This window comes from Pundamilia nyererei, unplaced genomic scaffold, assembly GCF_000239375.1.
Source record: "Pundamilia nyererei isolate P.nyererei 1_Seehausen unplaced genomic scaffold, PunNye1.0 scaffold00018, whole genome shotgun sequence".
Classification (NCBI taxonomy): Eukaryota; Metazoa; Chordata; class Actinopteri; order Cichliformes; family Cichlidae; genus Pundamilia; species Pundamilia nyererei.
Genome location: NW_005187419.1, coordinates 1,985,688 through 1,999,074, shown reverse-complemented (window position 1 = coordinate 1,999,074; position 13,387 = coordinate 1,985,688). Strand labels below are relative to the sequence as shown.

Here is a 13,387-nt window from a genome sequence, read left to right as displayed (position 1 = left end):
ATCTAAAGTACATTGAGGGGTCAGTAAGACTTTAAAAGCTGAAGTACACTGCCTCAGCATTAGCTACCAGCATAAACCGCCATTCTGAAACAACACATTACAAACACAGGGGCTTTTTTTCTTGTGTGGCCCTAAATTGTGTTTTGGTTCCTTTACTTGTCACATGGTCATCAAAATTTTAAGAATCCCTGCTCTAAGTTGGCTTAAGGTTTGAAAGTTATAGTTTTTTGATAATTAATAGTTTCCTACTGTAATATAACAACTGTAATATCACTAGTATAACACTAAATATTACGTGACCTGTATTATCAGCTCTTATTCCTAACTTGTAAAAGACAAACAGCTGTCAGATCACATCAGTAGCACATATCTCTGCACCATTCAAATACTGCCACGCGATCCTATCATAAAATGGACATTGCAACCATATTCAGCACTGTATATAGTATAAACCTGCTCGACCCACTCTGTGTGGGTTTATTTTAGGCTGGCCTTTCCCGCTCTCTGGATTCCATGTACTGTTCTCTGGCTGCTGACTACTGCACCACTAAGAAGCTCCCTCCCTTCCCCTCCCACACAGCAACGGATAAACACAACGCTCTATCACCATAGCAACCACCCCCTCATGCTGTCTCTGGTGGGTAGTGAGGTGAAGTTTAGCTGGACAAACAGCTGACATGTCTACAACAATATATTGGCACATGTTCGGCAGTTGCTGATTGCATATTCCTCTTAAACTAAAATATATACTGCAAATGTTTTGCAGGTTAGCTCAGTGAGCACAGTAGGGCTGAGTAATGAGATGATAATTAAATATATTTTTGAACGCATAAACACTTAATACTGCAACAGATTCCCATTTTCTGTTGTAAAATGTGACCTCATATATAAGACAACTTCTATATGCACACTTCAAGATAGCCACACACAGAATTAAATGTGTTCATTTAATTAAATTCATTTAATTTATTTAGGTGACCATAGAAAGTATACACCAGCTCCTCCTCCCCTTCTCAGATTTTCCTGCAGAATTTTTATGTGCAAATATATACATTATATTATTAGTGTCTTGTGCTTTTGACATACCACAAAGAAAAGGCATGAAAATGGCGTAACTGAGAGCAAGTATGAGTAATGTAAGCCGACAGAAACAGAGACACTGTTTTTCGCAGTTTTTCCCATGAAGCTATACTGAGCGCTTGAAAAGAAAGTGTGGAGCCAATGGAAAACAGCAGTGCCTGGCAGGAAACAGGTGAAATCATACATAACATGGTGAAAGAGCCTGTTTGTTATACTGCACCTCACTAGAGCTATGTAATGCAAATCAAATCATTGGCCGAAATACTTTTGTGAGAAAAATGACAAACGTTTTACTTAAAACTGATGAAGAAAAAAAGCATTGCTCCTTCAGCATTTTCTATTCTCTTTTATTCATTTTTGTCTCATTCTGTCCTAAATATTTACCGTAAAAGCTGCTTTTTTTAAAACTAGAAAGTGTATCTTGACCAGTTCCATTTTGGCCAACACTGCAATCCATGATTGTCTGTTTTAAGATAGTTCCTAAACATAAATATATGACAAACAAAGAAAAAACCCCTTTATATGGATGCCTCTTTTTTGCGATATAGCCTATAAGTCTAGTTGCAACATGTTAGAGTGTAGAGATCAACATTTCAGTATTTAAGGCTATTCCTCAAACCTAGTCTACGACTTAAACACATACTATATACAAATCTATTTGTCACAAGCTTACGTGAGCTCTAAGAGTAACTCTGTTAGAAATTATAATGATGAATCTGAGTACTGCGTCGCACTTCACATTTATAAAATCTTCAATTAGCCTTTCTAGGCTCATGGGAAAGTTTCACTGTTTACATTCTGAAAACCTGATACAGCCCACTCTATGGAAACTGTGATAAACCCTGTCTGGGTTTAAGAGCGAGATTACAAGTTGAGAGATTAACACTGATTTACATAAAAAGCGAATCACTCAACACGAAACACTCCACTGCAGCAAAGTTTTTGTACAGGACTTTGAGTGATTTCCTTAACAGTTGCAGCATTGCTGTTTGTCTCTTCCTGTGTGCACGCCCCTAAGAGCTTGAGGACAAATATAGTAATTCCATTTGCGTCCCTGTGTTACCTTCCTTACTCCTTCCACTTTAATCGCTGTGGAAAAGTGAGCACTGTATTTCTGTGTGCGTTTGCTAACAAGCTCCAGGGGAAAAGTGACGGAGTAAGTGCGCTCTACTCAACGAATGGCGTGAATCCTAGAAAAAGAAAAAGGTGGAAAACAGCTAAATCAATTATGGAAACAGAAAAGTGAAGCAGGAAAAGATTAAAACACTGAGAATCATTACACCTGTGGGAGATCAAACCCTCTGGCTTTGAGGAAATTGGTTTTTAATGAAAAATTCAACAACAATGTTTCTAATCAAGGTTAAAAACCTGCCTGAAATATAATTTAATTAAAACTGTTTACAGCAGCACCTTTTAATTGTCAGAGGCTTAATGTTACTAGTCTGACTCATACAGTCTGTTACCAAGGACAACAGAGGAAACAGTGTCCTCAATTAGCACTATACTGAGACAACAGACGTTCTGACTAAAGCTGCTGGCATGTCGCTGTCTCTCTATCTGCTAAAAGACCCTTACTAACCCACTGTGTTGAACATTCTTGCATACTTATTGTGTCGCTGACAAGATTTTAGCATCATTTTGTCAAGCCAAGATGATTAAAAGTCAGAAGTGTTGCACATGCACAACACAGTGACTGTGTTCTCTGCTCAGCACGTGTCTAGAAGGTGGTTGCGCAGCTTTCAGTTTGTGGTATGTGTAATCATAATCTAAAGGTGTTTGTGGCTTTGTTCTGCTTTGATTAACTGCAAACATTTGGTTTTTTTTAATTCCCTACTTGCACCTATGATAAATGTCAGATTTAAAAAACCAACGCAGTTCATTAATTACTGATGTTGCCTTTGGTACGTAGCAATCCGGACTATTGTTAGATAATCAACCCGTGCCAATAAAACAGACAACCCTGATCCACCTACTCAAGTGAAAAACAGACACACACCAATCCTTTTGAGGCAGTGTGATGAAAGGCCTCTCCAGTGAGTCACAGGAGCAGCTGTCTGATCCTTAGCAGTCCTTGCAGCTGTGCACTTAGCTTTCACAATGAGTGATCTCATTGACCCGTATGCCCCCCCCCCCCCGAGAACTGAAAAAGGCTAAATGAAAGATTGACAAGAAGCAGAGTAGAAGGTTTGTGTGTTAGAGCGTTGCTATGGCCTGAATCACGATGCTTTGATCCCCAACGAGTGTGTGGAGGTTAAAATAAGGACATTAATGTACTCTGGTCATTAATATTGAGGCCTCCCACGCTTTCCCAAATAAGGCTCAAGCAATGCACAGATGACTAGATTAGCTGCGTTCTACTTCAGGCAGTTTGGGGTTTGCGACTAAGAATACAATGTTTCATGAAGCTCCCCTATTCGTTTTACACAAATTGCCCTGACGGCATCTTGTTAAAGTGTCCTGTGGGTTATGGGGCAAAAACAGCCACTTCAGCTGTCTGTAGTCACATTCATTGCAAAAAAGAGGACTTCTTTATACCACGCAGTCAATACGGCAATGCCATGTTATATTTTATACCACAGGAAGGGAGTTTCTTGTTTTTTTTCTCTTGCAGTAATTTGTTATTTTATAAATGGGGAAGCCCTTTTCCCCAGCCCAGCCTTCCCACATCCATTACTGTGAAACCACTGGAATCCCAGCTGGGTTAGTTTCATGCAAAGATGGAAAATTTACTTTTCCATTTACGTCCCTGTCCGAGCTAAAAGCCAGAGTGCTGGAAACGTATTATATAACATGGTATTATATCCAAATGTATTATATCCAAGGTAAGAATAGGATGTAGTTTTAGAAATGATCAAATCTCACATTTTAAAATGTTCAGTGTGTGTATGCATGCATTTGCATAATCTACTATGAACATGTCTTCTTTAAGGGACAGTGTTATTATTGTAACCTTATTCTTTTCTGCAAAAAAAAAATGCCAATTACTGCTTTATAATATTATGTAATGTTATAATCAAGTAAGTGCATTTTACTCATGTTAACGCAACACTCAACCAAATCAGTAACTGACTCTAGTATTAATTCAGAGCAAATTAATGATGCTGATGACATATTAAAAATGGGATTGCCGTCAATTCAGTAACTCATCAATGTTATTGTACACTTAGTCTTAATTATGTACTTATATGTGAGCTTACAAGCACATTTCACCTTCAAAGTTCGCCTCTTACACTGTTAACATAATTTAAGTACTGTTTCCATTATTTATAGATTAATCATCCAAAACATCCATGTGCATGCAAAATCTAATGCCAAGGGTACACAAAACCCACGGTGTCCTGGCACACGCTGAGTGACAGCCTATAATTCACATGCCAGTGACAAGAAGAGCAAGCCGTCACAGCAGCAGCGAAACATACCACTGGGAAACCTGACTGTAGCACTTTAGACTGTCGGCTTGCACAGTCCAGATCTTACGTTCACATGCACTCATGTTAAATTACAAGAATAACATTTGGTCATATTAATAGTAAACATATCTATATGTCTTTAAGAGACACCTATATATGCAGGGAGTCGTGAAGTGTCCACTTACAGTAAAGATGTGTGAATGATATTCAACAGGAAAGCTTTCGATTGAACAAATCTTATATACAATTGACAGCATATACACAATTACAAGAAATACAAAGAGAAACATCCACATTTGCCATTTGTAATTCAATTTATCAATCAAATGGTACTCCACATTGTTAAACTCACACCCACTCAATGAAATGGGACACTATGGCATTTCGTTGCATTGCTACTGGTGTATTTATAGCAACAGGCAACATACCAGTTTCCTTAAATATACCAAGTCATATCATTTGGCCAACTTTATTTTTTTTTGGCTGTGCTCTTGTAGATGAAGGGTGTGCCTAGTGCCTACAAATCTTGGAATAAACAGCCCAGAGAGTATCAGAAGCTTCCACCAAGTTGTGATGTGGTATGAGGACACATGTCTGTTAGCTGGTCAAGAAGCTGGATGACAACTACAAATGACAAAATTGAGGGGTGGCCCGATCAGTGCCCCAGCTGGTAAATCATGTCTGCTGCTGTGGGATGGGGATGTTTGGTGAGATGGGAAGGCAGCTGTGGCTTGAATTTAGGACACATGAAATATGGTTATTTTAAAATACGCACCACAGAATGATCTCTTGCAGAGCAAGGCAAACAGCTCACACGAAAACATTAGATATAAAGATAATGCTGATACATACGCACACTGATGTCGCAGGTAATGGTGAGGGTTTTTTGGTTTTCATGCGTAACACAACACTAGCCCCATTTCCTTTAAACAACATCTCTATGCACTATGTCAAAATCTCCCTAGTGCACTACATCCTGTCAATCACATATTCTCTGTAAGTGCTGTGTAAGACTGAGCTGATACAGTGGCTAACTTAAGCAATCACAGGCAAAATTATCAGCCATATTTAATATATTAATTCAAAAATATATATACACATGTACACTGTTTTCACGTGTTGAAGTAGCAAGGGGTCCTCTTTCTGCTGTATAAACTGTATACTTTAGCGTGAGAAGCACAGGAAGGGATAGAGTAACACTCTCAGCAAATTCAACCTCAGCTTCTGGTGAAACTACACCGTGCTGTACACTTGATCTGAAAAAGTAGATCAGAGAGGAAATGTCCTGTATGCTTGTTTGTCAAACATTTATCCAATTATCCTACCCAACCTCTGGTCCTTAGCCAGTCTTAACTGTTCTAAATAACTGTCTTTTTCAACACAATCTTGTATATTTATGTTGTTTCCTGCAAAATAAACCAAAGCAAAGAAAACAGAAAGACAACCCGAACAATAGCAGAGGACGGCAGCTGATACACAGATGACAAAGCAGTATTTTTGCCGCAAAAGGATAATGGCTTAGGACGCTCAAAAATAAAAAGGAGTTCCAAACAGAATGAAAAAGGGCTACTGTTACTCATTGGGTTGAGCTCAGTTGTTCCCTGTTGTCAACGAAATATGTGAGAGAAGGAAAGAGAGAGCGATTAGAGGAGTACATCCAAATTTGGCAAAGAAAAGCTTAAAGCAAGAGCATTTTGACTCCATGAAGTCACAAAAGGGAAACTACCAACATGAGCATTTTGAATACCGTATCCACACAGAGTTCATCTTTGTAACTAAGTTGTAACACTTAAACGTAGAGTCGGCAGGATCTTTCAGGGTAGAGGAGTACAGAAAGACCAACCGAAGAGAGGCTGAGAGGAGTGAATGACGTTTAAATGTGGATTAGAATTCTGAGTGGGAGTAAAAAGGGCTAATGCAGAGTTGATGGGGAGTGATAAGGGAGAGAAACTGAGGAGGGAGGAGAACAAGTGAGTATGCTGGCAGGAGGGGCAGAGAGATGCCAGCAGGATGAATCACAACACTAACTTTGTGCTGCCGGTTGAGTGCTTTTTGGTAGAGTTTGTTGCTATTGCCTGCAAGAGTCTGCTAAGTACTTCACAACACCCCTGTATTTAATGAGCCTGAGACCCACTTTCTACCTAGAAACAAAGATTTATTGAGCTGAAAGAGCAAAAGAGCTTTGGTTGAATCGCTATGTTTGGAGTAAATTGAACTGGGTTATTAAACAGTCTGGGCACGGTGAAAAGCTATAAGAGAAAAGTAGGCTTATGCTGGTGGTGAGGCTTGTTGGCTGCGATTTGAGCTCTGGAAGGTCTGTGGGGCTAGTGTGGAATAAGCAGCCTGTAACCGAGAAGCTTACATCTCCCTGATAGAGTTGACCACATGGATATCACTGTCCTTGAGCTGCAGCCAAACACACCCTAATTCCAGACACACAGCAGTACTGTCTCACACTCTAACTGACATACCCATATCATATTGCATAAACTAGATTAATCCACATAATTACATAGATAATGAGCATTACAAAACACAGAGAGATCTGATTGGTTGAATTACAGCAATTTAAAATTCATGGTTACTTTTCACATTTAAAGTAAAACTTTGCAAAATGTTGGATACCTACTAGTACATGTCATGTTTTCCTGGGTCAATCTTTGGGAGTGACCATGCACATATGCATGATCGGTCCATTCCATTAACATTAAACTGTATTTACTTGATAGATGCCAGATCACTCATTAATAATGATTGGTTTGCTGTGCATGTAGATATGCTAATTATTCTTTTCCCTCAAATGACACTAAATCCACTGAAGTTGACACAGCAGGACCCCGTCTTTGATACTAGTCCTCTAGTATTGCCTAGGCAGACCATATGGGACATAGTGTAGGGCTAAGTCAGTGGTAGGACCTTTTAAGGGTTTTGAAAAGCAACTGTTTAAGCCAGGAGTGGGCAATTTCCCAAGGGGCCCAAACTTAGTAGAACTAAGTTCAGTTTAAGTTCTTATGTGGTCCCTTGGTAAAATAAACTACACACCCTTGACTAAGCTAACTAAAGGCCTATAAAACTGACATAGCTGTGCCTGCTCTGTTTGGTTATGACCAATCTTTTATAATTGTCATAGAGCTGGGAAAAAAGCAGGAAGCTAAGAAAGCTCTTTGTTAGTAATCATGCTTGGGAAAGGCTAATTTCTTTTTGTGTTTCAAAAAGTACAACTCCATCATTACTGGAATCCACCAAAAAATCCACCAAAAAATTTAGAATATTTACAGCTCTAACATTACAGCTACCATAAAGCTTTAATTAAGAAGCTGCAGTCTAGATTTATCAAATTATCTCTTGGCTCTGGGTTTATTTCCTCTGACAGCTACTGCAATCAGCAAACAAAAAACAGGAAGTGTGCCTTGGTTGGAAGCGCTAAAATAGTCAAATGCCTGCTGCATGAGATTAATGGGGATGAGGAAATAAACCTGGGCTCACAGTTGCTCCTCTTGATATGACATGCGATCCACAAATGGCAGCAATACCGAACGCAACAGTCAGAAAGGGTGTTAAAGACAGAGGCTCATTGAAAACACTGGTCATCTGAAGCCTACAGATTAACCAGGCGTGTCTTGTGCTGAGAGAAAAGGAAGACCCTCACAGACATGGATCTAAAACAACCTCAGAATTGTGCATAAGTTGTCCATGGGATATAGTTTAAATTGTAAACTAAAAAAAGAAAGGGTTGTTTTTTAATTGGAGCAATTCTGGAGTTAATGAGGACTTTTTGTGATTTATCTGCTCAGGTGTGTTGTTACAAGAAACTTCATCAACAGAAATATATTTAGGCCTAAATACTTTATTATTATATTTATTATTAAATATTTGTGATATGCAATATTGTACCTTTATAACTTTGGGCTCGGTATCATGCACAAGGATACTTGGGCATGCAGACTTGAGCAGCCAGAGATCAAACCACCAACCTTTTAATTAGTAGATGACCAGCTCTACTTCCTTAACGACAGCCAACCCAAGCAGGAAGCACTGAGCTCTTTAATCAAGTAAAGAGCTGAATGCTTCCCCACCCCTCTGGTTTCACCGTCACGCCCTTCTGTTACCAGGGTATCCTGAAAGCTATCGCCTTTGCAGGTTTAATTTTAAAGCATCCCTGTCAAAGCCTTTTGGGCCAAGAACTCCTAGACTATGTGGCTATTCGCATAACAAACAGCAAAAACAGACACAAGAAAAATAACCTGTAGTTAATGCAAGTAAGTAAAGTACAAAATCCTACATTGAAAAAGTTTCATTTATCTCATTCACGTTCTGCCTTCACTGACAGTGTTGAAAGCCAACATTAGCGAGGATATTGGCACAGACGCACACACACCAACACTTACACACACTCACCCGCTGGTACACTACCTGACACTAATTCCACAGATACCTAACTTAACCTCTACATAGTTTACAGTAATCCTTACCTCATCCTTAACCTAGTTCTAATCTTAAACTTTTCCCACTCTAACACATTAACACACATAGAGATGGTGGAAAGTGGTGAAACTTGACTGCAAGCCAGCTTTAAATTTGCACTGCTGCCAATATCTGTCAGTCAATTAAACTGGACACAGTGCAACCATTCACTGGCAATAAATAGACTGCGTGAGCCCAAAACAGCTACTGCAACATGGGATCACCAGCTCCTACAACTGCTTTGAAAATATCACAACGATCAAGTGCAGCCAGCGATAAGTGCGTCACAGGTGAGAAAATAGCAAGAGGTGATTCATGCTCTGTCTGCAATCATAAGTAAACAAAAATAAATTACTTAAATCTGATTTGAAAAGTTTAGTAGCTTCTTAAAAGAAAACTGCACATTTACAAACATATTTAAATAAAGAACCTGCAACATAGACAACCAAATTTACACACTGGCTTGAAGTACAACATGTAGTGTCAAAAACAGCAGGAGGCACCTGCTTTGCAGTGTAATTTAAAGGTCTAGGATCTATGATTGGATTTCTGCAAGATGCCAGTAGTGTAACCTGCTCCCACAGTGGACATCCCGGGAGGCTGATGTGAAAACGTTGTGCCTGCCAATATAGAGCCTGAAGTAAGCTCTACTCACGCGAGGCTTGCAGCCCTCAGATTCACTATTACTAATGTTTTTTAAGCAGATGCTCTGGTGTTGTGTGCATAAAGTGACTGCTGCTGAATCAATTTTCTTATGCTGTCATGAGATTTATTCCAGTACAAGAGCACAAGAAAATGCCTTGCTAAAAAAGAATTGGTCAGTGTCACATGTCATATTTTCTGACACTTGCCACGTGAAATAAAACTGAGCCTGGCCCAGTGCTCACACTCAACCACTTATGTGGTCAAGTGTGAACTTGTACAGCGTGAATGCATGAATGTTAAGTGTGCTGCTCTTCTGGGAAATCTTCACAATAAAAACGACATCTTCATCTTACATGGGAGCAGCCTGCCAACTATGCGTCTGCTGGGCACTCAGGGGTGGGGCGTTGGTTCTGTCTCAAGTAGCCCTTCATGCCATATTTCATGGGCCTTATATTTTTGTTTACACCCACTCATCTTTATATGGTTTCACTGGATAATCGCATGGAGTGTGAGAGGTCACTACCTGTTTTTATTTTCCATGGCAGCTACTGGCTTTCCCTTCACTTGTGGAAGGACAAATGCACCTCTGACTACTCAACGGCTTCTAAGTAGTGGAAAGCAAAGCTGATGAATAGTTGGTAAACATCACAGCCTGATTTAGGGTTTAGGAAAAAGTGATTCAGACATTTATGTCATGGAAACCACAGAGCGAGCCATCCTGCATCCCCCAAAAAAACTGTTAGTCCGCTTTTCATTTTCCCAACAAGGGTCAACTCATGCTGCAGTGTGAGTCTCTCTCCCTCTGGTGAGATGAGGTCTAAAGGTAGTTCTGAGAGCCTTTCAAGTGAATTTCACACTTCTTCCCAACCTTTGTTTGTGATGTGGGAAATGCAACACATCTCTAACAAGTACATATTTATATTTATAACAGCCAGATCTAATAGATTAATCATTTAATTTTCATTACTTTATGACCTACACACATAGATGCCATTTCACCTGATAGATGAGGACTTTGAAGTTGCGTCTCTTGAGCAGCTCAGACTCGTTGCTCTCCAGCTTCTTGATCTGGCCCGCCTGCTTCTCGAGGTTGCTGCGTACTGTCTTGACGTTGACGCTGACCTTGCGTACCTTCTCCAGCATTTTGTTGACAGTGTTGGCGGTGTCGATGTGATTCTTGGACAACTTAGACAGCTCCCCTTGGATGGTTGACACTGACTTCTCCATGCCTTCTTGCCGGGCCTCCAGCCCATTCTGGGTCTGCTGGATCTGGTCTACCACCCCGATAATCTTGTCGAGCAGAGACAGAATCATGACCCCATTCATCTGCGCTTCACTCTTCCCCCCCGAGCCAGTTGCCAGCACCGGATCGGTCGCCTCAGCTGGATCATCGTCATCTACTGCCGGCTCTGTGGCGGCACCCACCAGAGCGACCTCTTCATCATCGTAAGTCACTTCTGCAAGGGCTCCATGCTCCTTCTTGACACCTGTATCAGCCATTGCTCTCAATTCCAAATACAAACTGCTTGCACGCTCACTACAGATAAAAATACCCTGGTGAAAAATAATCTAGAGGAGCCACGCTGAACTCAACTTAGTCCCTTATTCTCTTTCCTACCGCTTAGACAACTTTCTTTACCACTTGTTTCCCTCTTTGTAGTTTGCTTTACAGTTAAAATTCTCTTCACCCTCAGTCTTTCGCATTCAACTTTCTCTGTCTCTCTCTGCCTCTGCTCCGGGATGCCAGCCAGCCAAGGGGAGTAGGGCCTCTCACAGCTCAAGCATGTGTACCCTGAGTCAAATGCCTCTGCTCCCTGTGAAAGCACCCAGTCACAGATTTCCCTTCTCACACCCAGCCTCCACCCATAGCTCCCCCTGCTGCTGCGGCTCCACCCTATTCTGTCCCCAAGTACAAGGCAGAACTTCCAGACTCCACCTCTTGCAGTGACATAACAGTGCTCTCAGGGAAAAAGGAAAGGTGAGTGCCACTAGGTGTGATATCACAAAAAAAGAAACATTTGGTCAACACGGGGAAATGTGACACAGTTGAAAGAGTTTTAAATCACAGCTACACTGAACAGAGTAAGTAAGTAAAGCTTATATAGAATTTTTTCAAGAACAGAAGTGCTTCAAAAACAAAAATGCAATTTAGGAAAAACTTAAGATACAACTATTTAAATGGTATAAACAGATAAAACTAAATGTAAACAAGCCTGCACACTCTCATTATTAACTTAGACTACTTCACTCCCAGTAAGTTCCATATATTGCAAGCCACAGTCCCATAAGCGGTCTCCTTTTGTCCTTAGGGCAGACTTAGATATCCCCAACAAGCACTGATCACACTGAGAGTTGTCCTAACGTTATTCAAGTAGTTACCATTGTGTCAACTGATCATTTGAAGATAGCATTATTAGAAACTGTATCAATAACTGATAGTGGTGATATAAAGAGTATTAGTCATTCAAAATAATTGTAAAGCGAAATTGTTTGATTTCTTTTCAGAATATAGATACCATGTCGAGCCAAATGGAAAATAATATCATAGCATTTATCGTATATTTATACTACTTCTTCTTTAATACTACTCCTACTACTACTATTATTATTATTAGTAGTAGTATTAGTAGTAGTAGTAGTAGTAGTAGGAGTAGTAGTATTTCTTCATTGCTCTAGAAAACAGAATACTTTCTTTATGTTGGTGTATGTGTGTTTCCTTAATTGTTTCACTTACCGCCTGAGACTTTTATTATAATGGAAACTCACTTAAACAAGAACCGAACGAGGCTCGTGTGGTGCTTTCGACTTGCGTAAATTAGAGGACTTTTTTTTGACAGTTTTGGCGACTTAAACGTGGTCCTAAACGTTATATTTAATCAAAAAAAAAACACAAATACTATTAACTTAACTATTAAGATAATCATTTACTAACGTGGTTCACTTTCACTTCCCTCCAGTGGTCTCCGGGAGGAACAACAGTTGTACGCTACTGTTGTCATTTCACGTGCAATAGCGCAGTAGTACTTCCGGTTGGTTTGTTCAAAGTAAGAGCTGAGATTTAGAGTCTCTTTGACCACCAGAGGTCAGGATGAAGTTCATGCAAATGAACCTTTCCCCTTTCATTTTCTGCTTGTGTTATATATTGCTGAATATATTTTGTACACATATAAATGTATATATTGCAAAAGGTACTTAAACTCTTCAACCTTCACTACCTTTACCCATTGTAGGTTCATCATTAGACCTGCCTTCCTCTCATTCACACACATGTATTCTATATTACTATTCTATAATGACTTAAATTCTTCTTGTCTCCAGAGTATGGCTCCACCTCTCCAGGCTGTCTTCCGATTGATCTCTACTATCACTAAAGATCACAATGTCTAAAATCTATACAATTTGAATCCATCTGCCACTCCTACCACACAGCTCACCACATCAATATAGACTTCCCCATGCAACACCGCAGTTCCTCTCTTGGTACCCCATCAGATACTTTCTCTCTGTTCACAAAGGCGGGTGCAACTTCTTCTGAACCTCTTTAAAATCATCAATTACAACAATTTTGGTCTTGTTTAGGCAGCGAAATTAAATTACATTCTTCCTAAATGTTCATTTACTGTAACTTTTTTTTATGATAAATGGAAAATATATCTTTAAAAAACAATAATATGTATTGATAAAAAATGAAAAAATGTCTCTCCTAAGAAGCTCTTTTAGAACAGATGCAGTTGTGATGGAGGCCTTACTAAACAACAATGTATTAAAACAGACAACAGCAGATTGAT

The 13,387-nt window shown here is 39.7% G+C and overlaps 1 protein-coding gene across 1 annotated transcript in view; it reads right to left on the bottom strand.

The window, feature by feature from the left end:
- Window positions 1–11,562, bottom strand: part of cavin1a (caveolae associated protein 1a) — a 15,295-nt gene extending 3,733 nt beyond the window's left edge. Inside the window, exon 1 of the mRNA XM_005726077.2 lies at window positions 10,599–11,562. Within this exon, the coding sequence (XP_005726134.1) occupies window positions 10,599–11,099 (501 nt within the window). The 5' untranslated portion in view covers window positions 11,100–11,562. The remainder of the gene's footprint in view (window positions 1–10,598) is intronic.
- Between the last annotated feature and the right edge of the window lie 1,825 nt (window positions 11,563–13,387).